The sequence below is a fragment of the Solea solea genome, chromosome 16, assembly GCF_958295425.1.
Source record: "Solea solea chromosome 16, fSolSol10.1, whole genome shotgun sequence".
NCBI lineage: Eukaryota > Metazoa > Chordata > Actinopteri > Pleuronectiformes > Soleidae > Solea > Solea solea.
In genome coordinates this window covers 14,660,728-14,688,542 of record NC_081149.1, presented here as the reverse complement: position 1 = coordinate 14,688,542, position 27,815 = coordinate 14,660,728, and the positions used below count along the sequence as shown (strand labels likewise).

General features: G+C 41.8%; 1 protein-coding gene across 1 annotated transcript; it reads left to right on the top strand.

The window, feature by feature from the left end:
- The first annotated feature begins 384 nt into the window (after positions 1 to 384).
- On the top strand, positions 385 to 27,259 carry abca3b (ATP-binding cassette, sub-family A (ABC1), member 3b). Its single transcript, XM_058653020.1, has 31 exons — positions 385 to 761; positions 2,328 to 2,411; positions 3,868 to 4,114; positions 6,722 to 6,849; positions 8,007 to 8,172; positions 8,682 to 8,941; positions 9,032 to 9,148; positions 9,486 to 9,606; positions 11,158 to 11,331; positions 11,625 to 11,806; positions 12,478 to 12,624; positions 12,858 to 12,987; positions 13,081 to 13,235; positions 13,316 to 13,471; positions 13,558 to 13,768; positions 14,774 to 14,924; positions 15,212 to 15,310; positions 16,009 to 16,207; positions 16,285 to 16,591; positions 16,942 to 17,218; positions 18,220 to 18,424; positions 18,543 to 18,762; positions 20,836 to 20,994; positions 21,339 to 21,511; positions 21,766 to 21,900; positions 22,035 to 22,229; positions 22,313 to 22,500; positions 22,613 to 22,783; positions 23,445 to 23,641; positions 24,065 to 24,138; positions 24,743 to 27,259. The coding sequence occupies exons 2-31, from the start codon at positions 2,358 to 2,360 to the stop codon at positions 24,872 to 24,874; spliced, it is 5,130 nt and encodes a 1,709-aa protein (XP_058509003.1). The 5' UTR covers positions 385 to 761; positions 2,328 to 2,357; the 3' UTR covers positions 24,875 to 27,259.
- Positions 27,260 to 27,815: the final 556 nt, after the last annotated feature.

Below are 27,815 nucleotides of genomic sequence, written 5' to 3'. Positions count from 1 at the left end.
ATCTCCATCAGTCTTGAAAAGGAAGCAGTTGGAGTGGTTCAGTAAAGAGTCCCCAGAATTTCAACAGCTGTATACGAACACATCAATGTCATTTCTTAACTATCAACTAACTATCAATGTGATGTTCTGTATACTATTTTGGATGTCTTCTTGCCTACAAGTTTCGGCAACTGTAAAACCGGTCCTGAAGAAAAATGTACCCCCTGTTTATTTTGGGATGAAATGGTGGTCCTCCTGTTATTATTTGGATGCCTTATTGCATCAACGCGGTAAACAATGAATGAATTTACTTTTTAACCGTAAGTGAAAGAAAAAAAAAAAGGATTAATAAATATGTGCCGCAACATTCGGTGTCATACAGTGTGTGATATACATTAACGTTTCCATGCAGACATAGCCATGAGGTCTCGCTGTTGCGGTCACGTGACTCTCCAGTTTCAGCGAGGTCACGTGGTGCGTTTTGTTGACGGCTGTTCCTGCATTGTGCGGTGTATTCACGGGCTTGTCCCGCAGCTGGTGCAATGTCATCTCGCTCGCAGGCGTCAAACAGGACTGGAAGAGAACAACCTGGAGCGGACAACTGAGGTGCTTGGTTCCGCTGTTGCCCAGCCAAGCCTCCGCGGTGTCGCTGATAGGAGAAGCCCCGCAGTGATGTCTTTGTTGCTGGTTTAAGACCCAGAAAAGGAAGCAGGAACTGTTTTTCATCTCGACGGGACCACGGCTTGTGTGAAGTTCATGTGGGGAGACCATCTTTTTTTCAGGTAATTCGACGTATTTGTGCAGTGGAACGCAACCGCTCGATTCAAATGAAGGCATTTTAGAGGTTTGTGTGTGAGTCAGCACGTCGTATTTTCTGTAAATACCTAGCTTTGTCTCCTAGCTCCATCATCAGCATTCATCATCAGGCTCCTTGGGGATTGACGAGCAGGTCGATTGTCCAATCAGGACGGCCACACGGTAGCGCCGGGCCAATGAGAGAAGAGCAGGGCGGGTTTTAGTTAATAAGGAAAACATCCACGTCTGTAATCACATATTTTAAAGCGAAACGTCTCCCTGAACGCACTCAGTGAGAAACTGTCGCCATAAATGTATAGATAATGAATGTAAATCACTTGGATTGTACCAAAATACATGAAAGGGGTGTAACTAATTAAAAATGTATTACATTAGTGTGAAATCCAGGAAGATTATTACATTATTAGTTTAGTTTAATTCGTGAGATATGCACTGTCAATGAAGAAAACCTTTTGTTGCTGTGATGCTGCGTGTGTGTGTAAGAAAATGTATAATATGTAGATATAGGTATGTATGTGATTAGATATTGTCTGTGACTATCGTGTTGCCTCAGGTAACTTGACATCAGTGAGTTAAGTTGCACGGATGCTGTGAATGAAGAGTCGTGGAACATGGAAGTCAAATTTGCACTGAAATGCAGTACCTGGATGGTTATAATCCACCACTGTATTATGGGAATGCCAATTTGAAAAGATATCCTCTCCCAAGACGCTTGGATGGTGAAACACCTTCAATAAAACTTAAGCAAGTCCAGTTGCCCATTTACAATCCTAAGGATAATAAAGATTAAAGTCTGAATACAGAATAGATGAATGACTATTTTAGTTGCACCGATGATCTTGTGCACTTTTGCTGTGAATGTCTGTGTAAATTCCCATTCATCCAGGTCAAAGTTATCTAAAAGTCAACTGGACTTTTCGATTTCTTGAAGATGTTTCACCCTCTGGATGAGACTCCAAGTCCAGTTGCTAGTGATCCATGACTTTTAGATTTGTTGTTAATCAAGTCTTGGCTCAAAAAAATGTTCCTTGTTGCTCTGTTCTTTGTGTATTTGACTGTCAGTGTAACAAAAAAAGACATTATTATGTAGGCATGCATGTTGTCTGAGCCCTGTTTCCACTCAGATTATATTTTGCTTGTCCAACTGGTTCATGTGACGGTCACCTGTCTGTTTCCTTATCTTTATCTCATTTGTATTTATTTTTTAATAAATACAAAGTAGGTATCATTTCCAGTCTGCTATCACCTCACCTTTGTTTTTATAAAATCTGGTGGACATTTCCCCTTGTGTGATACATTACACATACAACTTTCGGAAATATAACTTAAACGTCATTCTAATTTTTGATACAGCTGCTGTATGTTCAGTTTCACTTCTCTCTTTTTTTTTCGGTTTACTTGAGTTTATGTGAACTCGAAAAATGATCAGAAACCTTTGCAGTTGGTTGAATCTCTTTCAAGAAGTCCAGAAACGAACAAGTGATTAACCTCAAACTAAAATGTCCTTCTCTGTCTGACTCTCGTTACTGCAGAAACCCGACTGATCCGCGTACTGAGTCAAAATGGCTATCATGAGACAATTTGGACTCCTGGTGTGGAAAAACTATCTCCAGCAGGTGAGTTACCTACAGCCTGTGTGTCCTGAACAGACGGTGACTTTGTTTGCAACTGTGAATTGTCAGGCGTCGCTGTGTTTACAGAGTTGCTGGTGTTATGACAGTGTTTATGAAGTTATAGGCTGGTGTTGCGTCATAAATACAGTAAACGGACTAACACTTTGTTTTTCTACAGATTTATGATGTTAACCCTGCTTTCTTGGAAACTGAGCCCAGTGTGTTGTTGTATCACAGGCTCCAGCTCGATCAGCATCCCCATAACTGTCACATGCTTTTCCTGGCCGTATATGGCACTTGTGGACAAATCAATTCTCTTAGATTTTTGTGACATACTGTATGGCATGAGGCCCATAACCGTACGATCTGATTATTTTGATGTTTAACCTTAGATGCATGTGACCGTTTCATATAGTTATGTTTTATTTGTTGGCTAACGTGTTAGGCAGGTTACACACACCTGATCAACATCTACAGGAGACACAGGTTGTCCTACTGGAGCAGATAACTAGGTTCTTTCACAAATAAGTGGTTCAGGGAACATTATATCACCAGTTTAAAGTAGATAGTTTTATCTTATTTTTAGAAAGTGTTGTATTTCCATTGTCATACTCGACACAGTCTGGGCTGTGAACTTCCCTGAACGGCTGTTATCATAGCTTTAATATCAGTTGAAAGTTTCACAATGGTGCAACTATTCAGAAGAAGAATTGACTCTCTGCTATGTGAGGCTGTTGCGGCATCACTCTTTGTCTGCTCATTGCAAATAGAAGCAGCAAAGTCCAATAAATGAATAACGTCACAGTCAAATACGCAGCTACATTTTCACAGATTTAAGATTTGAGATTCATTTGCCTCTGCCAGTGCACCATTGTCCTCATATGAGAGGCTACATGCACTCTTTCTCACAAGCATCAGCAGCACATTGACTCCCCTGAGTGTCCTAGTTATTCAGCTGTAAAAAAAAAAGAAAAGAAAAGAAAAAGTGGGGTGGAAGAGCAGCCCAAGTCAGATCTGAAGAAGCCCAACAAACATGCATTAAAGTCATAATTTTGACTTAGAGTTGATTAGGGTTCAATATTGGCTCCCCTCTGCAATTTACGGTGTTATATCCTGAAACTGTCCAACTCACTTTGTACTTGAATCATTCAATAGGAGCAGGGTGGAATATATATAAACAGAATAACTCTGTTTTAACCGTCTGAAATCATCTCATTCAAATTTAAAAAGAAGAGATCGATCCTCAGACTCCATTTCGATTATAAATTATTGTAGTTAGTCCTGTCAGGTTATATATAAACCCTTGGGGTTGTGTGTATTTATTCATGCTGCAGTCCTTTTGTGTTCCAGATGATCTAGAGTGGTTACATTACTTACCTGTGATTGGTTTTACGTTATGTTTTTTACCATTTTAAATCATCAATATTCAATCAAAAATCTCTTTATTCTTGCTCCCCAGAAACGACAAATCCTGGTAACTTTGGTGGAGATACTCCTGCCCCTGCTATTCTCCGGCATCCTCATCTTGTTGCGTCAGAAGGTGCCCTTTAAGGACTACCCGAATGCCACGATCTACGAAAGCTACACCGTCGACACGTTACCCAAGAAGTTCTTGGGGCGCTTACAGCTGGGCTACGTGCCCGGTAACTCCAGCGTGGTGCGTCAGGTGGCAGACGATGTGCGAGGCAGCTTGTCCCTCTCCTCAGGTGAGTGACGGTTGGGCAGGAACTACAGATCTGTGAAATACTACCGACTGCCACTATCAGTTGGGAAGGTTATATGTTTCTCTGCCTTCTAGTAAATTAGGCATGCAGATCAATACAACTGCGATGTCTGTTTAATAAACATCAGGCCATCTTCAGTTGCCTGTTAGCTTTGCCTTGTATAAACACTGGCATCGAGCCCAGCCTTCATTTGGCAGTAACAAAGTCTGCCTTCACTGCAGGGTTTAGTGGTATGGTCAAAAAACTCCTCAAAAGGGGAATGTTCAAATCAGTCTAGGTCAATATTCATTGCACAAAATGGCTAATTATTGATGCTAAGATTGATATTTACTGATCTGAGGTAAAACACTTTTGTGTTACGTGTCTTTGTACAACGTCTGAACATTGTTTTGATTCTTTATATTGCAATATTATTGTCATCGCCTAGCCCTGCGCTATGCTGTAGCTTGTTTTAAAAACCAAAGTGTGGAACTGTTAAAAAGTGGTTTGGTGTGGAGTATTATGCCGAATTTCCATCTCCATATCAAGTCTGTGAACGTTCACGTTATCTTCAGGAGGAACTGACTTGCCTTATGTAGATCTCTAGGTTAAGTTCCACCAACAGACTGTTTCATGTGTACAGGATAGACATTGGTTTAAGTTTTTAGCAATAGAACAACTGATACCATATTCTACAAAGGTAAAATATGACTAATTAAGGCTGAATATAACACTTAACACAGAATTAACACAGATCTAAAAAGGGGGACAGAATTGATACTTGGAGCTGCAGTGGTGTGCTCCTGTTGGTTCAAAGTACGTATTTTGAACCGTATTATCAGAGGCAATATGAACATAACAAAGCAGTAGTTGAAAGTTGTTAATACTTAAAGGAATACTTCACTGAATTACTAGAATAGGACTCGTATTTTTGAAAAACTGTGCTTCCCAACCTCAGTTTCCCCTGAGTTGAGAAATATCTTCATTCTTTTTTTTTGTTACTTGCCCACCAGTGACACTTGGTCCAAGCCTTGGCTCGAGTCTTGAAACTACAATGCTAATTTCTCACTTTTTAGACCCACTCGTAGGGGGACGGGACCTCATTCCCAGAATGTAAACAGAGTCGGCCATCTTTGCTTACAGTTACGATAACAGGACCAACTGTCACTGGTTGGCACGTAACAAAGAAAAGAATGAAGATATTTCTCAACTCAGGGCAAACTGAGGTAGGGAAGAACAATCTTTCATCCCATCTAAGGTTACTGTCAGTCCAAATGGAAAAACAAGTCCCTTAAAAACATTACAGAAAGTAAATACCTCATCACGCTCTGCAAACACATAAGAGTAAAGTTAAATAAAGAATATTGAGTTGTTGCTCGGCAAAGCACGACACTAAGGCTGTGAAACAAATACCTGAGCCTTGACACCACTAGTAATTCAGGGCAGACCTGTGAATACTGGTTCCACTAGAAACAACCCTCAGGAGAGCAAATAGATCACGCCCATCTTTTGTGTGAAACTGTGTCAGATGAGAGTTCAGACCCTCCTCCTCTTCTCAGGACACCTACGCCACCACAGCTCTTTCTAACTGCCAGCGTCAGGACACGCAAACATGCAGATAGTCCGACTGGCGGGCGTGCAAATACAGTGTTGATGTTTTTTTCTTTCCTTAAGAGCAGCTGTGTTGCTCTAATGACAGCCACGAGGCAGCGGGTAGACGTGCTCGTGGAGCTGCAGGTTGTCCTGATCACAGCCGCAGAGATCCCACTTTGGCCGGTGATAAATAATTTAGCTGCTCTCAGTGATCAGAGGAAAAGGTGGAAGGGAATCAAATTATCTAGCATGCTACGCGCGCACACACACACACACACACACACACACACAGTGGACCACCGGAATACACGTACTGTATGTCCTCAATGTTCTCACTGAAACAACAACACATCCATTAAATCCACCCACAGATGTAAACATGTTGTTACCACATCTGTGGTGTGAGATGCTTTTGTAATAGTAATGGTGTTTTTTTCCCCTCCTTAAACATGATTCATTTCGATATATGTGTATTTATTTGAGCAATTTAAATGTCTAATAAGCTTCTCCACAGTATTTTCATGTGTCAACTGTTCATATGCTGGCGGGGAAATGACCTTTCTATTATTTATTTACATTTATATAACATTTGAACTGATTAGTTTGACAGGCTGGTTTGCCCTTTACCTGTGTCTCCATGCAGGTGTTTATTTTATGGAACTGACCCAGATTTAACCTTAGACCCAGTGTTTAAACATGCTGTACTTGCCAGTTTCAGAATAGCTTCATGTTTATATTAATGTTTATTGTGAAAAAAATATATCAGTTTTTTATCTTTTATTCTCCTTCTCTCTGTGTTTTCATTCAGTCTCTTTTGGATTGTTTGTAAGTTTGTGAGGGTTGGTGTCGCAATGCCTTGTGAATATGTGTGTGTGTTTCAGCCCTTGTGGTATCTCTTCCCTTTTTATAAGATCACAAGGTAAAGAAAGCATGTACGTGTGTGTATGTGTGAGATAAATACCACAACATGACTACTGTGCTGCTTTTTTTGTGTGTGTGTGTCTGTTTGTTTTACAGTGCGTGGCTTTGAAACCGAGAAACACTTTGAGGAATATGTGAAAAATGACCCTCTGTCGGGAAAGATGCTGGCTGCTGTGGTGTTTGAGCACCCGTTCAGTCACGATGATGAACCTCTGCCTCTAAAGGTAAAAGGAGGGCCTTTGTCAATGTTTACAACGTTTGTGTGGTTAAAGTTGCCAGCGCGTGGTTTTGTATACTGGTTATTGTGTTGGGGACACTGCGGTCAATCAATCAGTTAGTCAGTCAATTAATCTTTATTTATGTAGCATTTTTGGCACTTTTTATACAGATATAATTTAACACTAAGTGTGTCATAAATAAGTTAAACGTTTAATAAAAAGAATATATAATACATAAGAAATTAAACACAAGACATAGAATAATAGTAGTATAATAAAGTCTGGCTACTGGCAAATTCTGCTTTTTTTAGTGTTTTTCATTTTAACAGAAGTAATTTATGTTTTAATAATCTCAGTGTAAGGATGAGGAGGAATACAAACACTTTTTCAGTTTCTTTTTCAGTATTTATTTTACATGTCCTCCAGCTGATGCCTAAGGGGAAGTCAAAAAGCAGATGTGTGATTTGCTAATATTTATTACCAATGAATTCAATTTGGCCATATTGTCCTTGTTGAGGGAAAATTGGCAGATGTATAAAACAGTAAACACACACATGGTAATATAACAAAAAGACACATTTCCATGTTTATTTTCCTCTCTGTTTTTATTCATTCTGATCCCATTAATCAGTCATCGTCAACCTTTTTGACACATTACTTGTTTCACTTATCAAGGCGTTGAACATTTGAGCAAAAGAATGTCTTTGAGACTGTTCACCATATTAATACAACACCAGTCATTCCATCACCTTTTGAGTAGTTTAGAAGGTAGCATGTGTAAAAAAAAATACAATACATTTGACACATTACATGTTTATGATTATACATCATGGTTCTTCTATCTGTGGCATCTGTGCTTACTTTGGATTGGCAAAGGTAAGCACAGATGCCACAGATAAAATGTAACCTGTATATTAAAACTGCCTATAGGAGGTTTTGTCTAAATGAATACCAAATGAAACAAATGAACACATGTTTGTGGTGTGTACCGCACATGGATCGATAATAGAAACAAAAGAGGCCCATGATGATATTTTATATTTATTCGCTCTACAGCAGAGCTGACTGAGAGATATTGGCAACATCTGAAGCCATGTTTTCTGGAGAGTCTCGCTCTGGTTGTCACTACTCATTTCCTTTTCCTCTTGCTCTCTCACGCACAGGTGAGCTACCACCTACGCTTCTCCTTCACGCCACGTAACGCCCCGCCCAAAGAGAAATCCGAGCTGAACCCGAACAGTGACCTGGACTGGCACACGCTCAGCCTCTTTCCACTTTTTCAACTGCCTGGGCCGAGAGAGCAGTATGACAAGGAGGGCGGCACGCCAGGTAACAAACCCCCCTCCCCCCTCCCTCCCGCCGTATGAATGTTACGGACGCTATCGGGTTACATTTGCGAGGTGCCAGGCAGTGTTCAGGAGACCTTAAATGCTCCCGAGTTAATCTTCACCGACTGATTGATACGTCATGTTTCGATGATGTGATCCTGATGTTCTGTGGATTAGAGGGGAGACACTGTTCAGCTGTCCCTAAGCAGACCTTTTCTCATAATAAAGCCATACTCCAAAAAGAGGAAGTCATCTTAACAGCGCATACACACTGACAAAGCTTTTAGACCCTCATGAATATGAATTGGCAAACTCCATATGCATTATAATCGCTGCAGCTCTACGTCTCTCTCCTAAGACCCTTTTAATGTTAACTTCAAGAAGACCGAAGTCTTTGCCTTGTGGAACATTTCATGCCAAAAACCTTTGACCCACATCGTTTCCGATTCAATTATATGGGTATTAACATGTTTTCCTCAGCGATAATGTATCCTCTTTTCCTGTTTAAAGGTTATTTCCGAGAGGGATTTCTGGCCGTGCAGCACGCGGTGGACCGGGCCATTATGCACTCTTACAACAGAACTACCGCTGGCCCTCTGCTGCAAAAGATCAGAGTGGTCCTCTCACGGTTCCCATTCCCTGCTTTCATATACGACGTCTTCATCCTGGCAATTCAGAACCAGCTGCCACTGTTACTGGTGCTCAGCTTCACTTACACTTCCCTCAACATAGTACGCTCCGTTGTGCAGGAAAAGGAGAGAAAGCTCAAGGTGTGTTGCCGTGGTTCTCTTTGAAACTGAAATGAGTAAGTAAATATAGCCGACTGACCCTTTACCTCTGCTTGTTCTCATTCATCCCAGGAGTACATGAGGATGATGGGTCTCAGCAACTGGCTCCACTGGAGCGCCTGGTTCCTCATGTTCCTCCTCTTCCTCTCTATATCTGTCTTCTTTGTTACTCTGCTGCTCTGTATCCAGGTGAGCTTGTCTAACGGATTAAGATGACTTAACCGACATTGCACCATGTAATACCGTAACTACGTATTCAGTCAATAACAGTAGTGTTTACAGTGAATATCTGCAGCTTGTAGTTGTGCAAGTTTTGAGCTTTTAAAGCACTAATTCTTGTTGTCAGAGACCAGGATTTTTTCAACAAGAATGACACTTGCTTTTAAGTACAACGTTGCTGTATTTTGCCATAAAATCCATGCTATTATTTTCAGATATTGTCAAACAGTAATATAATGCCATGACTGAAACTTTAAGTGCAGGATTTGCTCACAACTGAAAAGTGGAACTGAATGGGTTGTTTCAGGTGAGCCCTAACGGAGCAGTGCTGTCCTACAGTGACCCCACGCTGGTCTTTGTCTTCCTGCTGGTCTTCACTGTGGCCACAATCAACTTCAGCTTCATGATCAGTGCCTTCTTCTCACGAGGTGTGTCTGTGTGTCGTTCGCCTCCTCTTTTTCAGAACGACAAATATGTCTCTGTTTGACTGTCAGTCTTTTGTTTTGTGCTGCCTTTAACAAAACACCGAAATGTACAGTGTGCGTACCACAGTGTGCACTCTCTAAAAGATCCAAAAACAAAGCTCTACACTTAGTATATCAGCATAGATAGTTTGACACAAAATAAAACCTTCCAGTTCTGAGCTTTTTCCGCTGCTGAACTGTGTGAAATGTTCCTTTTCCCAGTTATCTGTACTTTCCCTTTTTGTGCTTTTATCCAGAGCTTCTCATTCAATCCGGTGTCCATGGACGTACTATTCTACCAGCAAAGCGTCTCGGATTGAAAGCCCTTGTCAGACTCAGCCTTATTTAAAGTTTTGCAAAGCGGTCAAGTGCTCATTTAGCAGCCATATGTTCAGATTTATTTTGCGATGAATGGTCATGACTGAGACCTTTTTGTCTACAGGGACAGAGCGGAGGAGAAAAGAAAAGAGTGGTTTTGTTGGGTTACTGCGATGTGTTGAATTTTTCTCCCCATTAATCATATCTTACTTCTGCCCTATGAGTAATGCAATGGGCTCTGTCACCTGCCCAGATAGGTTGTCTTTGTTGCTCTGCCATAATGAGTACCTTCAGTGTCATTTTTATGCCTTTGCACTCTGCGGTTGTAGATTCAGGTTGTCTGTCTGTCTGTTTGATTTTTGTGAAAGCAGTTTGATGCAAATCTTGACCTGGACTCAAAAGTAATGGTCGAATATGTTGAGGTCTATGTAACATCAAAACTCAAGGAATTCAAGATTCTTTATGTCTCATCATGCAAAAAAATGCCATATAAGACAGCAAAAAAAGTTCTTCTTGGCGTGTGTAAGAGTTGTCAGTTGTTATGTTTTACGTTTGCTTTGCTCTTGTATTGTGTGTTTTATTGGTTTTATATTCCGTTTTTATTGTTCTTTGTATTGTTTTACATCCCGGCCTGTTTTAATTCTTGATGCGATGTACAGCACTTTGATCAACTCTTGACAAACTAAGTCAATCTAAGCCAAAGAAACCACATTTTTTTCTACACTTTAATACAATTCATCTCATGATTCTTGCACCTTTGGCCTAAGATTAAGGGCTTTTATTTAGTGGAAGTGGAAGATGGGTGGCAAGGAGTAAGATGTAGGACTTTTACAGAGAATAGGCCTAACCAGAAGAGTGAAAGGGTCCTTCAGTGCCATTTTTGAACAAAGAGGAACTTTGGGCTGTCTCTCTGGAAACTTCTCCCAACCTTCCCCACTTTCAGAAACAGATGATGGTACTTAATCAGGCAAGCTCAGAATGTCACATTGTCTACCACAATGTTCCTCTTTTGAGATGTCTTATGACGCTGCTCAGAAATGGAAGTAAAAACTGCTTTTGTTCTCCACATCCACGCTGCTCCACCTTTTATTCCTTATTTATATTTAATCTCAAATCCTTAGAGAAATGGGTTCGCAGCCAAAATACATCTCTTGTCTTGGTTGAAAAGTGCTAAATACTGATTCTTTTTTATTTCAGCCAACGTGGCAGCGGCAGCAGGCGGCTTCATTTATTTCCTGAGCTACTTGCCTTATTTGTTCCTCTGGCCACGTTACGACTTACTGAGCCACGCACAGAAGGTGTCGGCCTGCCTCATATCCAACGTAGCCATGGCCATGGGTGCCCAGCTCATTGGAATGTTTGAAGGCAAAGGTGAGATTTGATCGCAAAATAAAATGTGTCAATCAGAGACTGCAAATACCACTTATTGTCATTACTGATTAATCTATTGAGCTATCTTCTGTAATATTAAATAGTAGAATAATTATACCGAACCTCGAAATGACTATTTCCTCAAATGCACTATTAGAGAGAGTTAGAAGGAACTGAAATCTTAGACTTTGTTTTATCTAAAAAAAAATTGTTGTTGCTGAATAGAAATTGATAAATATGGATTTTTTTTTGTTCTTTATGTTTAAAAAGAAATTGCGATGTTTTCTCTCCAGGCACAGGAATCCAGTGGTCTAACTTGTTTGACTCTGTCACGGTGGATGATGACTTCTCCATGGCCCAGGTTCTGGCCTTGCTGCTCTTTGACTCTGTGCTCTATGGGCTGGTGGCCTGGTACATGGAAGCAGTTTTTCCTGGGGAATACGGAGTGCCTCTCCCATCTTACTTCTTTGTGCTGGTATGCTGTGCACCACGGCATTCACGCATGCAAGCACACACACACACACACACACACACACACACACACACACACACACACACACACACACACATTAACCAAGGATTTAACCAAATGCAAACATATGAGTTTGGTGTAAGTATGGACAGATCAAAAGTGAAATTGTTTTCTTTCAGAATTAAAAATCATTTATCGAGCAGTCATTTGCAAATTCAATCTTAAAAGAATTGTACATAGGAGACATGAATACAATTCCCCTCATAATCATAATCACTTCCCTGTAAGATAGTCTTAATACATGTTTTTCACTGATATCTGTTACATTTTAAACTGTATATATTGATTACATTATCTTGTTTTGAAATACAGTACTTGTTACACTTTTAAAGGTTGTCTATTTTGTATGAAAGTCAAATATCGCTACATTTTAAAGACTTTGGTCAAGGTGAAAAGAATTAGTAATGCAACACTACAAATGCAAATTGCCATGAAAAACCAGAGAAGAAGGAAAATAAATGTTACAGAAAACCATTTACCTTGCTTGCTTTACTGCATAAAAGAGCACATCCTGCTCCCCTTTTAAGAAATGAATACTGATATTGTTATGTACCGGTCTCATACACACTTTTCTTTTTCCTGAACTCTGTCCCGCTCAATCTCCTCCTCTGCAGCCGTCATACTGGTGCAGCAGCCCTCGCATGGCTCTGTTGAATGAGAAGGAGGAAGAAGAGGATGCAGAAAAGGCTCTAAAAGGAGAGTTTATTGAGGAGGAGCCAGCCGGACTTGTCTCTGGGATCAAGATTAAACACCTTGTTAAGGTGAGCAACAAAATAGATCACTTTGAACAGTATGGTGTAGGGCGTGCATTTCCCCTCACTGTAAATTGGTTAATAATTCATTTGCACCCACTGCACCTTGTGTATGTTCTATTTCAATGCACCACAACTCCAAGTCAAATTCCTTGTATGTGTAAATGTACTTGGCAACAAAAGAGCGGGCGATTCTGTGTCAGGCATTTTATTTAACTATTTTGGGTTTGTTACCTTTACAGGACTTTAAAGTGGGCAACAAGACACGGAAAGCAGTGCATGATCTCACGCTGAACATGTTTGAGGGACAGATCACAGTGCTGCTGGGACATAACGGTGCTGGAAAGACAACAACACTGTCCATGCTGACAGGTGAGCTGGACATGGTTATACTCACATACATGCTAAGCACACACGCCACCCCAACAACACTCAACTAAACTGCCTTTATGTTTGTGTTTGCAGGTCTCTTCCCACCCAGCGGCGGCAGGGCTTATATCAATGGGTACGACATCTGTCAGGACATGGCTCTGATCCGCCGCAGTCTGGGACTGTGTCCGCAGCACGATGTGTTATTCGATAACCTCACTGTCAGAGAGCACCTGCTGTTTTACGCGCAGGTACTCACATTATCCTGTCACATAAAAAAAATGTGCACAATGCAGTTTGATTATCATATCATTTTCTCCATCATATCCAGTTGAAAGGCTTCTCCAAAAACAAGACTCCAGACGAGGTGGACAGAATCATTCGGATCCTGAACCTTGAGAACAAGCGGCACGCTCGCTCCAAGACCCTCTCGGGTGGCATGAAGAGAAAACTGTCTATTGGCATTGCCCTCATTGGTGATTCCAAGGTAAAGAGGTTCACACGCGTCTTTCATTATCATATCCCCTTGTCCTCCTCATTGAGCGCGTCTTCCTAACTAAACCCACGTTTCAGGTTGTGATGTTGGATGAGCCCACGTCGGGCATGGACCCATCTGCTCGACGTGCAACCTGGGACCTTCTGCAAGGGGAGAAATCTGGTCGCACCATTCTGCTCACCACACACTTCATGGACGAGGCGGACCTACTCGGCGACCGCATCGCCATCATGGCAGGAGGAGAGCTGCAGTGTTGCGGCTCATCGCTTTTCCTGAAGAACAAATATGGTCAGTGAAGGCTGCTGTGGAAAACAACAAGCAACAAGCAAGTCGTCTCAGAAGTACGACGGAGTATTAGGGCCACACTGAGAAAAATGTTTTATACAGACTTCGATAATAAAGTCGTAAATTTATGAGATTAAAGTCGTAATATACTAACCTGTTGTTTTAGAAGAGGAGAGTTGTTAAAATGAGAGCTGCGGTGCATTTCGTGGAGTTGTACTATAGGTTTCACAAACAAGGAGATACTTTTGGCACATGAGCATCACATTGTCAAGTATCAGGACTTTGAAAAGTAAATCGCTGCTTTTGTGGAGGAGAAACTAGCTGGAACTGGTCGACTGAGTCGAGGTCTGGCGAGCAGTAGTAGTGCAGTACTCCTGCAGAGACCCCAGTGCCTTATAGTATATGGATTCATGTGATAAACTAGAGAAACCAAAAAACCCCTCTGAACGGCCAGCTGATGCATCCACCGATCACCCTGAAGTGGACCAGTTCGAGCCATTTACCCCTGCACAAAAGCAGCGATTTCCTCCAAGTCCGCCTGGTTCTTTCTGCGGAAAAGATGCGTTTTCTTGCTCTCCTCTTCTAAAACAACAGGTTAGATTATCACAAATTTATTCTCGTATATGTACGGCTTTAATCTCATAAATTAAGACTTTATTCTCGAAGTCTGTGAATGTTTTTTTTCCATCAATGTGGCCCTAATACTCGTAGTCGTACAGAAGTGATGTGGACTAGTTGACAAATAGTTTTTATTTATGTTTAGTTAGTTTAAACATTCTTGCTAAAGAGGAAAGACACTGTTTTCTACACAGCAGGTTATTAGCAGCTTCTATTTTTAACAAACTCTTAGTAGCAACACAAAACCTTTCTGTACACACTGCATGTCACCAAAGGTAATTGGTCATATATAATAGAGGTGCTTTAAATAAGAAACTTGGACGTTATTCAGTCAAAACACACACTGTAATTGCTTCAAAAAAAGTCATATTACTTTCCTCTGCTCGCCAGGTGCCGGCTACCACATGGTGATAGTGAAGGACGCCCTTTGTAATGTGTCCGAGATCAGCCGCCTTGTCCACATGTATGTTCCCAATGCCACGCTGGAGAGCAGCGCCGGAGCCGAGCTCTCTTACATTTTACCCAAGGAAAGCACCAGCAAGTGAGTCCCTTTTTTTAATTTTTAATCTTATGTAGAAAATTCACAAAAAAGCATGAAGTGGCTTAACGGTTAGAAAGACCCAGAAATCTCCTCTGCTGAACTGAACAGCTGAAAGATGTTGAGGTCTTTGAAAGGAATCGTGGTATAGAGTGTCTCAGAGTGGGTTATAATTTTCACGAATGAATATCTGATTAAACTCTTCAGTTTGTTATTACAGAATCAAGAGCTGACGAGTGTATAACGACGTGTTTTGCTGATTAATTAATACTGTTGGTGTCACCACTCAGATTTGAGCTGCTGTTCGCTGAGCTGGAGATGAACAGGGAGGAACTGGGCATCGCCAGCTATGGAGCTTCTGTAACCACCATGGAAGAAGTTTTCCTCAGGTAAAAAAACATTTTTGTGTTTGTGTATCAACAGAAGTCACAGTCTCTGTGGGTAACTCTCCTTTTGTTAGGTATAATTGATGTTATTTTTTTAAATAGAAAGTAGATTTGTATTTATGAATCAGTTCTGGAGTCCTATGTTTATTTTGATTCATTTGTGTCGCATCTAATTAATGCGACACAAATTAAAATGGTTTCAATGCCACATTCATGAAATGCCTTTTGAATGGGGAAAAAAATCAAACGAACAACCACTGAACCTTGGTGTAAAAAATGTAGTGTAAAGAGGCACAAACATGGCTGAGATCTTCACCCCTTTGTTTACACATCTCACTCTCAGCTGCCTCCTGCTCCCTAATGAGCAGTTATTTCTGCTTCCCTGTGGACATAATGTGTGTATCTGTGGCAACGAGCACAAGAGCATTTCTTCTGCAAAAGCCTGACACTGCTATTTCCACAAGTGTGTAACAGTGTAACTGCCAGTGCCAAGAAATACATGTTTCACAGGCCTTATTACTTGCAGACCGTTTCTGGCCATACAGTAAATGCTTCACTCCTTTATTCAAGGGACGTCAGCAACGGCAACTAGAGCTGCTGTTGAACGTTTATTCATTTCGCTCATTTTCTCGTGTCCAGTGTTTTCCAGCTGAGTAAAATGGTTGTCATTTAAATAGTCACAGCATTATTTGTGTCTTCAGAGTGGGAAAGCTGGTAGATTCTAGTTTGGACATCCAGGCGATCCAGCTGCCTGCGCTGCAGTACCAACATGAGAGACGCTCCCATGACTGGACCACAGATGATGCCAGCAGTATCAGCGGAATGACCGACGTCACGGACTTCACGGACAGCGGCACGCTCATCTCGGAGGACTGCTCCAACATCAAACTGAACACAGGGGTGAGATAAGAGGAAACTTTTTGTGCATCTCAAATGACACGTCTTACGTTTTTATTTCATCTTCTCTCCTCCCCCAGGTCAGACTGTATTTGCAGCAGTTTTACGCCATGTTCCTGAAGAGGGCATTGTACAGCTGGAGGAACTGGAAGGTGATGGTCGCTCAGTTCCTGGTGCCTTTGGTCTTCACTGTCGTGGCCTTAGTCGTGGCACGCACTTTACCCAATCACAAGGACGCTCCTCAGCTTAAGCTGGCCCTCAGTCGCTACGGAACTACCAAGGTCCCTTTGGCTCTTTCTCCTGGAGCGAGTCTTCTGGCTACTGACCTGGCAAATGTATATAGGTCACAGCTCTCTGCACAGCTCGGCCAATTCATCAACATCACGGGTGAGCACGGGGACACGAAGACCCTGTTTAGACCTGGTATTGACAGCGTTTCCTGAGTGTTTGCATGAGTTCCAGTTCCGTCATCACATCAGCGATCACCTCCTCAGCTGACGTCTCTGAGCGTCAGTAGTTTCACAGGAATCCGCACTCATATGATAATTCATATGCAGCCACTGCCACTTAGTGTTTTCAACACTAATTACCATAGGATTTTGATTTTCTAATGGTTGAAACTGGATTCCTGAGGACGGATGTTAATACCAGGTCCAAACAAGGCCAAAGATAGGGTTTAACCTGCATAGTTGATTGTTACTGACCATGTTATGTCCTCTCTCTGATGCTCCTCTCAGACATTACTGAGTACATCCTGACCCAGGCAGAAGAGGAGGGCGGCAGCTTTAGTGAGCGCTGCGTAGTGGGTGCCGCTTTCCGCGGCAGCAGCCGCAGCCAGTACACCGAGGCGACGGCCTACTTCAACAACCAGGGCTACCATACTCCTGCCACGGCACTCATGATGGTGGACAATGCCCTGTTTCAGCTCATAGCGGGGCCAAACGCCTCTATCGAGACGGGAAACTACCCCATGCCACGCAACCTGTCGGAGATTGCCCAGAGTCAGCTCACAGAGTGAGTAATAATAATTATAATGAAAATGTGATCAAAATCACATCAAATCAAACTCAGACAAGCAGCAGTCGTAAATGTATGCAGGTGCTGTACCTGAAACAAGGCTTACATTATAGTTATGTGATCTATTTTCCTGGTTCTACACCCGTTAAAAGCCTGAGTTTTGTAGCAGCTGCACTCTTTTGTTAATACTAGAGGGGTGGGGATTAATTTGCCTGATATCAACTACTCAAAGGTGCCACATGTATATTAATTCCCTGCTGCTGAACGTTGTTCCCGGTGGGGAGCAGCTGGTTTTGATAGTTGCTTACTAAGAGCTTAATCCGTTGTTGGCTTTCAAAGACGTTTTAAGCAGCTGTACTCTACAGTGATTTGCTAATGGAAAGTGATTTGACATCCAGGCCTCACATAAAATCCATTTTTACTACAAATAGATTGATTTTCTGAGAAAAGAGACAGGATATAAATGTAAAGAGAAGACTTTTGGGAAGCACTGGTACAAACTCACTGTCAAGGTCATTCTGTTATCCCTTATCTATTCTCTTAAATATGATTTAGAAATGTCTGATTACTACATATTTAAAATAATGTCAAAAGACACTGTCTTAGTTCAAAGGAGTGAAAATTGAATTGTTACCTGAGTCCGCAGGTTGAGCCTCAAGATATAATTTTATGCTTGTAATATTTAATCAGTCTTAAGTAAAAGGCTGAAAAAGGCTTAGAGTTACAACAGAGTAATCATTTTGATTTCAACTACTCAATAAGTTAATAATCAGCATAGCTATTAACAGCTAAAAAAAAAGGTGATTACATGTCTTTGTGTGTTTACAACTTGTTTCCAATAAGTGACAAAAAAGCATAATTAAAACATTTGAGCATTGATTATAGACTCATCTGTATGAGTGTGGATCCTGCCAGTGGAGTATTAAACACTTCACGTCTTTTGTGCAGTTTTTCTTTAAACTCTGACTGTCATCCCTGACCTTTCCTTCCTCCTGCAGGAGTAAGATGGGCTTTGCCATCGCCATCAACCTGATGTACGGCATGGCCTCCCTGTCCAGCACCTTCGCCCTGCTGCTTGTGACCGAGTCCTCCATCAAATCCAAGCACGTGCAGCAGGTCAGCGGTGTCTACCTGTCAAACTTCTGGTTTTCAGCACTGCTGTGGGACCTGGTCAACTTCCTGTTGCCCTGCCTCCTCATGCTGGTGAGTGTGACATCTGATGTTTGACTCGTATGGGATTAGGATATCGAGACGGGCTTGATTTGTTCAGACTAAAGGTGATTGATTGAACTGTCCGTCATGTTGTGTTTGCCGGTCTCAGGTGGTGTTCCAGGCGTTTGGAGTCAAGGCTTTTGTAGAGGAGAACCACTTGGTCGATGTGTTGCTGTTACTGATGCTCTATGGTTGGGCTATAGTGCCTCTGATGTATCTCCTGAGCTTTTTCTTCTCCACTGCTGCTACTGCCTACACTCGCCTTACTATCTTCAACATGATCTCTGGCACGGCCACCTTCCTGGCCGTCACTATTATGACCATCCCAGGTGAGAGGAAACGCTGGCTCCTAGCACTGGTAGACATCAGGAAAGTGTCATACTGAACCGATTACAAGACGGCACATTTAAAAAAAAAAAAAAAAAAAAAATGTTAGATGCTTTAAAGGGGACATATTATACCCTATTTCCCCCATTAAAATAGTTCCCTGGTGTCCTAATGAACATGTCAGTGACATGCCTTGGTCAAAATACCATAAGGATGAAGCACAATAGCAGTTCAATAACCCTGCTAAGCCCGCCCCTTTCAGAACGCTCGGTTTTCGTGCATGGTCCCTTTACATGCAAATGAGACACAGGCAAACACACACCCACTTCTTCCAGGGGGTTTCTGATTTGTCCTCGTTACAGCGCTTTACAGCTCTATTCGTCTCCCCCTCCCTCCACTAGTTCTCTGACAATATCAACATGGCAGCGTGAGCAGAAAACAGCCCGAGTGCCGTCACAGGAAGAGACGTTCTACATAAGGATCGAGCCGAACAGTGCCGAACTGTTAATCAGTTAAAAACACTTAGGAACAGCACCACTGATCGCCAGCGGCGCGCGGCGAGCTGCATAAGCTGGCGCTGTTTGTTACTGTATCAGACCGGTGACTATGCTCCGGAGACCTCGTCACCGCGGCACCGCTGATCGCCAGCGGCGAGAGGCGAGCTGCCTAAACGCATACAGCGGCCGTTTAGGCGGCTCGCCGCTGGCGATCAGCGGTGCCGCGGTGGCGATCAGCGGTGCCGCGGTGGCGAGGTCTCCGGAGCATAGTCGCCGGTCTGCACCGGAGCTGGCGATCAGTCGCATACAGCGGCCGTTTAGGCGGCTCGCCGCTGGCGATCAGCGGTGGCGATCAGCGGTGGTGATTTTCACAGAGAGTGCAGCACCTCTGCACAGAGAGTGCAGCACCGCTGATCGCCAGTGGCGAGCGGCCGCTGTATATGTGATTGTATCAGACTGAGTCTGTGCTCCGGTCATGGAGGACGTACTGAACAAATATTTTTAATTAGGACGTGTCAGAATGGTCAGTTATGAGATCTATGTGACCTTTTCTTAACAACGTGTGTGTGTTTGTACGTCGGTGAAATACGTCCCCTGACTAAATACGGCGACCGCTGTCTAGTGCGAACACACGAACACACGTTTGCTGACTTTATCCGGCACATTAGCTTCATATATCAAATCCTCTGTGGAAGTTTGTGTAAAACACTGTGCTCCACTGTGCAGCCACGAACAGCACACTTGTCCCTCCGCGTTGACATAATACCGCTCTTCCTCCCTCGCCTGCACTCTCGCAGGGACAAGGTGGAGCTAAGGTGGAGCTCTCGAAGTAAACTTACTGGTGGGGCGGTAACATTCGCGGTGAAATGCGCATGCTGACGTCATAAACGCAGGGAATTCAACATCGAGTGTTTTATCGCCTGTACTTACACTTAGGGGAACCACGAAAACATGACGGAGTATTCTTTTTCCACACTTTGGTGACTGGTAGGGCCCCCAGAGTCCCAAATATAAGTATTAAAATGGTTAAAAAGTTGATTTTGCGTAATATGTCCCCTTTAACTGTTTTTAACTCATCAGGAGTTTTATTTATTTGAGGTTGGAAGACACATTACATAAGTTGACCTAATCTAAGACTCGCTCTAAAAGACATATTTTAGACAAACTAACATAACCTAGCAACCCCATAATAATGCACCCATAATAGTCTGGTGTCAAAAATAATTTAACCCTTACTTTTTCCAATGTAGATTCCATTAAACTTGTTATATTTTGAATTGACCATTGAGTAATGGGCTGGACTTAAGTGTTTGAAATGTCAACAGTGTTTATGTTCATTTAAATTCAAGTTCACAGGGAAACAGAGATTAGGAGTTTCCAGAATCATTGTGTCCAGTGAAAGCTCATCTTCTTGCAACTTCTACTGAGCAATTTTCCAAAATCTTTCCAAAACAAGTGGCTTTTTGAAAAGGCAGTGAGAACACAGGTTCAGATGGAAAATATAAAATATCAGGAGAAAAAAGTTAAAAGGAAAATACTGCTTCGTCACAACTATCATCCATTGTTTCCTTGGTCTAGAGTTGAACCTGCAGGACATGTCACGCTTACTGGATAAGGTGTTCCTGATCTTCCCAAACTACTGCCTCGGAATGTCCTTCAGCCAGTTCTACCAGAACTACGAATTCATCTCATTTTGTACCTCCGGTCCTTTCAGCCAGTCACTCTGCAAGTACTTAAGTAAGTGTTGCATAAATGAGGTCTACGATAATGAGATCCAACCCAAATTTATTTCTATAGCAATATAAAAAGAATAAAAACAGATCGTAAAAAAACAGTAATACACACTTTCTGATGCAGTTGTTTGCTAGGTTAGTTTACAGTAGACAGGATTTTTCTGCAAAATGGACACCCCAAAAAAACATTTCAGTAAGGCAATTATTATTAATATTATTATTATTATTATTCTTAATAAGCATTATTGTCATAAAAAGTGTTTAAAATACAATTCCATGTCAGTTTTCCCTTGCTTTATGTTTTAAGTCTGCTATGCCCTCACATAACTTTGTGTCCTCTGGTTTTAGACATCACCTACCAGACAAACTACTTCTCAATGTCAGAGCCTGGTGTGGGACGCTTCCTTGTGGCCTTTTCGATTCAGGGAGTGGTTTATATCTGTCTGCTGTTTGTCATCGAGCTCCAGTGTGTCCACACTCTCTGGAGGGTTCTCACGTCCCTTAGTAGACGACGCAAACAGGTAGCGGAAGTGTTGGAGCAATGAGAAGTGTTATTTTTAAGCTTTCCATGGAAATCTTCAAAGTTTGCAATTAAATGTATAATAAAACAGATTCAGATTTCCGACTTCAAATGTAAAAAGAATATGAGGTGGTAATAATGTACACTTTTCAGAGCTTTTTTTTGTAAAACTAATAACATTAAATAGCAGCACGTGTTATAGTTATGGTACATTTTTGTCATGCTTATTAATTCATGCATCTGTGTGTATGTCAGTTACCTCTTATAGAGGATGCCGCACTTCTTCCAGAGGACCGAGACGTTGCCGAAGAGAGGAAGAGGGTCCTCGAGTGCCAGCCGATGGTCGAGTCGATGGTCGGTAGCCCCCTCATACTGCACGAGCTCAGCAAGGTATGCAGCACAGGAGTCGTACAAACGCTGCAACTGAAGGGCCTCAGTGCTGAAATATGGGATGCCTGTAGAGGTGTGTGTCCCTGCAAGATATGACCATGTGGTACAGACCCACTCTTATCTCTCCTTCTCAGGTGTACAGCAGCGGGACAAATCTCCTGGCTGTGGACAGACTGTCTCTAGCTGTAGGTAAAGGAGAGTGTTTTGGCCTCCTGGGCTTCAATGGAGCAGGAAAGACCACAACCTTTAAGATGCTGACGGGCGACGAGAGCGTCACCTCCGGGGACGCTTACATTGATGGATACAGCATCTTGAGGGACACTAAGAAGGTAGGAGAGAAGGGACATTTTGATTTAAATGGACTTAAATCTTCGGCGTTAGCCTCATGCCGTCATTTATCTCTACATTGCAGGTGCAACAGCGCATTGGTTACTGTCCTCAGTTTGATGCTTTGCTGGATCACATGACAGGAAGGGAAACTCTGTGTATGTATGCCAGGCTCAGAGGCATACCGGAGAAGTATGTGTCCAGCTGTGTGGAGAACGTCCTGAGGTCACTGCTGCTGGAGCCTCATGCTGACAAGCTGATCCGCAGCTACAGGTAAGAAAACAGTGAAAAACTCTGAACCAGGGTCTGTGCACACTTTACACTGGGTAATGCTCTATTTTGTTGCACCGTGCGTTAATAATAATATGTCGCCATCAACTTGCAGTGGTGGTAACAAGCGGAAGCTGAGCGCAGGCATGGCTCTCATTGGCGGACCCCCTGTCATCTTCCTGGACGAACCTTCGACTGGGATGGACCCCGTGGCCAGGAGGCTGCTGTGGGATTCCGTTACACGCACACGGGAGTCTGGCAAGGCCATTATCATCACCTCTCACAGGTGAGAAGTGTGAATAGTGTGACTGGGCAATAGTTGTCATACATATGACGGGCTGGTGGAATAACGTCATGTTACAGTGTAACATAAGTGTAATTTTTAAATACAAACACATTGTCAAATGTGATCACACGATGCCGATTAAGCAGCTCAACACAACTCTCTCTGTGTTTTTCTGTATCATGCTATTCAAATGTTATTGGAGCAAAAGGTTTCAGCAGCTGTCGCTGTAGACTCAGGTCTGGTAGTATTGCCTGGCAGAGCTCTTTTCTCAGATGATAGACACACTAGTGCAAGTAATGTTCCATTGTTTTTGTTCACAAAGCCCAAACAGAGACGGAATAATATCATCAACAACAACAACAAATGACATTTCAGGAAATATTGTATTTCATACACCTCTGCATTAAGCAATAACTACTGTATTATTTCATATTTTAAATGCTTAACATATGAGCGCAGAAAATATGATGCATTATTCTAAATTAAACCTAATAGTGTATTAGTTACTTCCACCACCTACAAATCTAAAGTACTGTGATAATACACTGATTTCATGTTTTAATCAATTAATTAAATTTTTTACCTAAAGTGTTTTTACAGTGTGAAACAGTTTATCCTATGTATCCTAATTGCTCACATTTCTATCCGTCCCCCTCACCAGTATGGAGGAATGTGAGGCGCTGTGTACCAGACTGGCCGTGATGGTCAATGGTCAGTTCAAATGTCTCGGCAGTCCCCAACACCTCAAGAGCAAGTTTGGCAGTGGCTACACGCTGCTGGCTAAAGTGCACGTGGATGCGGATTTGGAGGACAGTGACCTGCAGCTTTTTAAAGACTTTATTGAAAGCACCTTTCCAGGTCAGAGACAGAACATTGACTTTTCCTTTTAACATTTGCAGTGCAGAATAACTATAAAGAATAACTGTGAAAACAAAACAGAATAACAACAGGACTTTTGACATGTTACTGATCACTTTAACAATAGCTTTGTTCAGTTGTGTGTATGTACGTCAGGACATTGTGACAGTGACTAAATAGTATTTAGCCAAAATGGCTGCTGTACAAAAGGCCCAATACATTGACTCAGGCAGAAGTGACAGCTTCTTCATTAACTATGAAAGATAAACTCATGTTTTACGAGTCACGTTGGTTTATTATCCTCTACAGTGGCACCTACCTTTAAAGTTAGAATTCTTTATTTTAAATGGCACATTAACATGTCAAAATGAAAGTGTTCTCAGTGTGATTTTGATCTAACTGGCAATTTTCCTCCCACTTCAGGAAGTCAACTGAAGGATGAACACCAGGGAATGGTGCATTACCATCTGACTGACAAGACATTGACCTGGGCCCAGGTATCCTTACAGATCCTCACATTTGAAAAGCACATGTGCCGTGTGATCACCCCCTATTGGACAAAATAATCCCAGTCATTTTAAAATGAAATTGTATTTATGTTTTTAGCCATGTTGTCTATTTGTGAGCAAAATAACTCAAAAGTAAAGAATGTATCTGATTTGAATTACGTTTTTATGGGGGATGTAGATTATGGCGCAAGGAAGAAATAATTAGATTTTGGTGGTGAACTGGATCCAGATTCAAGATTTGTATAGTATATAACCTCACCGTTTTATTGTTATTTTGTCTTGAAAGTGCTCTTTAGTCTCAGGTCCAACTCACAATGAGGATTTGTGAAGGTAACATAAAAGTGAGCGAGTGGCAGAATTAGACGTCAGTGACTAATGTCGGTAATTTAACATGCTCACAGTAATGGTTTGAAATGGTAATCATATTATAAACTCAGACAATTCTCCAAACAATAAGATACACAGCACCTGTGTACACACAGGGGGAAGGTATTAGTTGTTCTAAATTCCTTTTTCACTGTCATATTGATGCTTGGGACTGTGATCTTGTCAGGTTTGCACTCACATCACCTTTTTTTCTTCTCCCTCTCAGGTGTTTGGCACGTTGGAGGCAGCCAAAGAGAAATACCGCATAGAAGACTACTGTGTGAGCCAGATTTCATTGGAACAGGTGTTTCTCAGCTTCGCTCAGTTTCAGCACTGTTCAGAAACTGGGAGGAATTAAGCGGAGCAAGGAGTCCGTCCATTCACCATCACCGTCCATTTTCTACTGTGTGTGTGTGTGTGTGTGTGTGTGTGTGTAGGACCTGTGTACATGGACTTGTCTTGGCTACACAGCAGCATTTTTTGTTTTTTTAAACCTGACCAACAACACACACAGAGAGAAAGAGGGACCGGGCTAGTCCCTGAACTTCAACTCTAGCATTTCTACTACTATATCCTGTCGATGTGTCTTTCTTGGCTCATTCACGTTGTTGTCATTCTTGTTGTTTTGTTACCGGGACGGAGACGGGTGAGGATGTCGTTTATACCAAGTAATGAACTCTGCACCTTAAAGTGAGGTCAAAGACAATGACGCAGCTCGTTCGATAAGGACCGCTTCTCTGCGTGTTCAGATTGTTGTTTGTTGTTATTTATAAGTTAATTTGAGCTATGTTTTTGGGAGGGGGGGCGGGATCATGAATCATCACGCGAGAGTGAACCAATCTATTTGACGTGTTCGTGAAACCGTTGCAGACCTTTGCGCCTTATCAAACTAATGAGGATTTGTTTCCTTATGTTGTTGTGTACAAAATGTTGTTGCCAGATGTAAAAAAAAAAAAAAAAAAAAAGGTACTAAAAACACTTATTTAGCGTCAGACCAGAGCAAGAGCGACATCTACTGGTGATACTGCAGAGAGTAACAAACACAGGACTCCTCCGCTCACCCCACCCTTTCCCACGAGTGTCGGGGGGAACTACGGTGGCCTTCTTGTACCAGAAAGGATGTCGTCGTTCGGTGTTTGAGTAGAAAGCTTCCGCTTCAGAATACGAAATGCACTTTCTAGCCGTTGTATGCTGTAGACATAGGGTGGCGCGAGATGACAGCATATGCATAGTGCACACTGTATATAAGGCTTTACTCCGTGGCTACAAAAACAAACTGTTTTTTTTATTTTTTAACTGATTATACACTTACACATACTCATCATGGGTGATATATATCGATCTCTGCCAACGAAACCACCCAAATGTTACACGTAGGACCTTTAAAGTGGTTTAAAAAGGTCTCATTTTTGACTCATTAATGAATGCATGTATGTATGAACTATGACTCACAGGTGGCATGATGATTATGACGATGATGATGAAAACCGTCCTTCCTGTTGTTGAGGGTTAGCCCTCAGTGTACACTTTGTCCAGTGTGAATGAGTACGTCCAGTACACCGTCCAATACGAACCAGAGATTGTTTGTTTTTGCTGCCAAACATGTCCAGGCATTGCAGTTTTAGGTAGAAGCTGTTGAGCATTAACATTAACTTTTTTTTTGTTTTTTAAAATGGTGCTGTTGTCACAGCAAGAACACAAGCTGTCAAATTGTACGAGACTGCGCGTCATTTTAATTCAGGGCGTAGAACAACAAGACTGCAATGAACGTTGAGGTATTGAACACTTGTTTTTAATTTCTCCCCACTGCTATGCATTTCACACTGTGTGTTTGTGTGTGTGTTCTATCTACATCTTTGTGAAGACCAAAAACATATAAACCATAGGAGGTGACATTTTAGGACCTTTTAACAGGTCCTCACAACTTTAAAGGGCTTTTAAGACCTTTTCCTGGTTAGAGAAAGGGACTCGGATAGATACAAGAATGTGTGTGTGTAAGTATGACAACAAATGATTCCTGATTTCAGCCAGACTGTACACGAACAGTGCTATGATAATCCTTAAATCTCTGAAAACCCGTGAGAGAGTTATTGTGTGAAGGACAAACATCATATTTAATGTAGAGCTGCTCTTTTAAGACAATGCCGGGTAGCAAAATAAATTAAAAAGCCCCAAAAGTTGTATGTCGTCTAATAAAGGTTGTCAACACAGTCCTCTGCACACAGAGGCGTGGATGGGGAAGAAGAATACTTAAGCAGTTGCATTTGCCACTTGTCAACAATCAAATGGACTTTAGTGAGCATGATTCCTTCCTTCCGATGAACGCGTGAACCGTCTCTCACATTAATCGACTTCATCCACAACTATACGACACAATTTGCGGCACTTATTTTCCCGTGTGTTATGAGGAAAAGTAGAGACTGACATTCCAGGAAGACTCTTATATGTGACTTACTGATCTTTAACGGATTTCATGTCTTAATTTTTTTCTTAAGTTTTATTTGTTCATGTGCACAATTCATCTCTCATTGACTTGACTTGAATCGCCTTTAATGCTGGATATGTAGTTACAGGAAACGGAAGGGTTTTCATTGCTCAAAAGACCGTGTATCATATTCAAAAGGGGAATGTACGTCATATTAATTGTGAACTGGAGTGTACTGTTCCATGGAACTGAACTTGTCAACTGTATGTGCGTTGTTCATTTTTAAATTAAATAATGCTCTACGCAAAAGGGAGTAGACGTCACTGTGTGGTCTAGTTTTTTCGGCAGCTGAAGAAAGGTGCCTTTTGTTTGTATAAATATACAACTTTATGGCTATACCATCAAAAAATAACTCTTTAAGAGCTAAGTCGACTTTTTTAGCTGACATTTCATGGTTTAAGTTTTCCCACAATTATAAATAATGTTTATTTACATTATTGGCTGTAATTGAGCTCATGTAGACTTGTGCAGCAAGAACAGGACAGCAACTTGTGGATAGTACGGAAGAGAATTAGGGACACATGTTAAAAGATTTTTTGAAAAAAAATACAGCACGAATTATGAGAAAAAAGGTCAGAAATCTGAGGAAAAAAATAAATTCTGAGGGGAAAAAAAGGCCGAATTCTGACTTCATTCTCATTTTCACTTTTTTTTTCTTTCTTTCAGATATTTTTTTAACATGTGGCCCTCATACTCTTGGTACCTTGGTCAGAGTGTACACAAACCAAATCATGACCATGACAGAGGCCAAAATGATAGTACTGCCATGAAATATTGAGAAAATGTCTGGAAACTGAAGGGTTATTTTGTGAGT

Bases quoted from the DNA above. Each gene is read 5' to 3' on its own strand.
- abca3b (XM_058653020.1), top strand. From the start codon at position 2,358: ATGGCTATCATGAGACAATTTGGACTCCTGGTGTGGAAAAACTATCTC. The intron at 13,769-14,773 runs GTCAGTGAAGGC...TCTGCTCGCCAG, and splicing joins TTTCCTGAAGAACAAATATG to GTGCCGGCTACCACATGGTG. The intron at 22,501-22,612 runs GTAAGAAAACAG...ATCAACTTGCAG, and splicing joins AAGCTGATCCGCAGCTACAG to TGGTGGTAACAAGCGGAAGC.